The sequence below is a fragment of the Psammomys obesus genome, unplaced genomic scaffold (genome assembly GCF_907164565.1).
Source record: "Psammomys obesus unplaced genomic scaffold, mPsaObe1.curated_primary_1811, whole genome shotgun sequence".
Taxonomy (NCBI): Eukaryota; Metazoa; Chordata; class Mammalia; order Rodentia; family Muridae; genus Psammomys; species Psammomys obesus.
The window spans coordinates 7207-7826 of NW_026594398.1; the positions used below are offsets into that span (position 1 = coordinate 7207).

The 620-nt window shown below is 37.4% G+C and overlaps 1 protein-coding gene across 1 annotated transcript; it reads left to right on the forward strand.

The window, feature by feature from the left end:
* The first annotated feature begins 235 nt into the window (after window positions 1-235).
* On the forward strand, window positions 236-386 carry LOC129685393 (ATP synthase subunit f, mitochondrial-like). The gene has a single exon (XM_055618936.1). The coding sequence runs from the start codon at window positions 236-238 to the stop codon at window positions 338-340; it is 105 nt and encodes a 34-aa protein (XP_055474911.1). The 3' UTR covers window positions 341-386.
* Window positions 387-620: the final 234 nt, after the last annotated feature.

The window sequence follows — 620 nt, forward strand, 5'->3', positions numbered from 1 at the left end:
ATGTGTCTTCTAAGCACATAAATGCTATCAGTTATGAAGTAGGGAGAACAAATTTGCACAGAAAAGTACTTACTACATAATACATAAACGCTACAATAGGATAACATAGCACCAGAAGCTTAAAAGGCATAGTAGCAAAAAATATAGAATGCATATTCCATCTATTTATTTCCTAACTGAACAGCATGCTTTCAAAAAATACAAATAGAAAACTTTTCTTCACCAGGACTCCAAGATGGCATCAGTCATACCACCGAAAGAGAAAAAGGCCATGGTTGTTAAACTGGGAGGGCTGCCATACTGGATACTGATGTGGGATTTCATCCCCAGTCACTGCTGACACACCTCAAACTGATTATGCGCAGTATTACAGAAAGAATGTCAACACAAGCAAAGGGAGCATCGCTAGGGTCAGCACGGTGCTAATAGTTACATATGTTTCAGCTACTTAGAGCTAACAACTTCTGTTTCTTAAAAGAAACTCAAATGAGTGATGTACAAGTACCACTAAAAAGGAGCAAGAATAAAAGGCATTTTGCTCTCCTTAATATAATTTCCTGCCTAGCTCCCAACCATGAATGATAAAAATTCAGACCGATTCTTTTCACATTCTAACTGAA

Coding starts and splice junctions, on each gene's coding strand:
- LOC129685393 (XM_055618936.1), top strand. CDS start 236: ATGGCATCAGTCATACCACCGAAAGAGAAAAAGGCCATGGTTGTTAAA.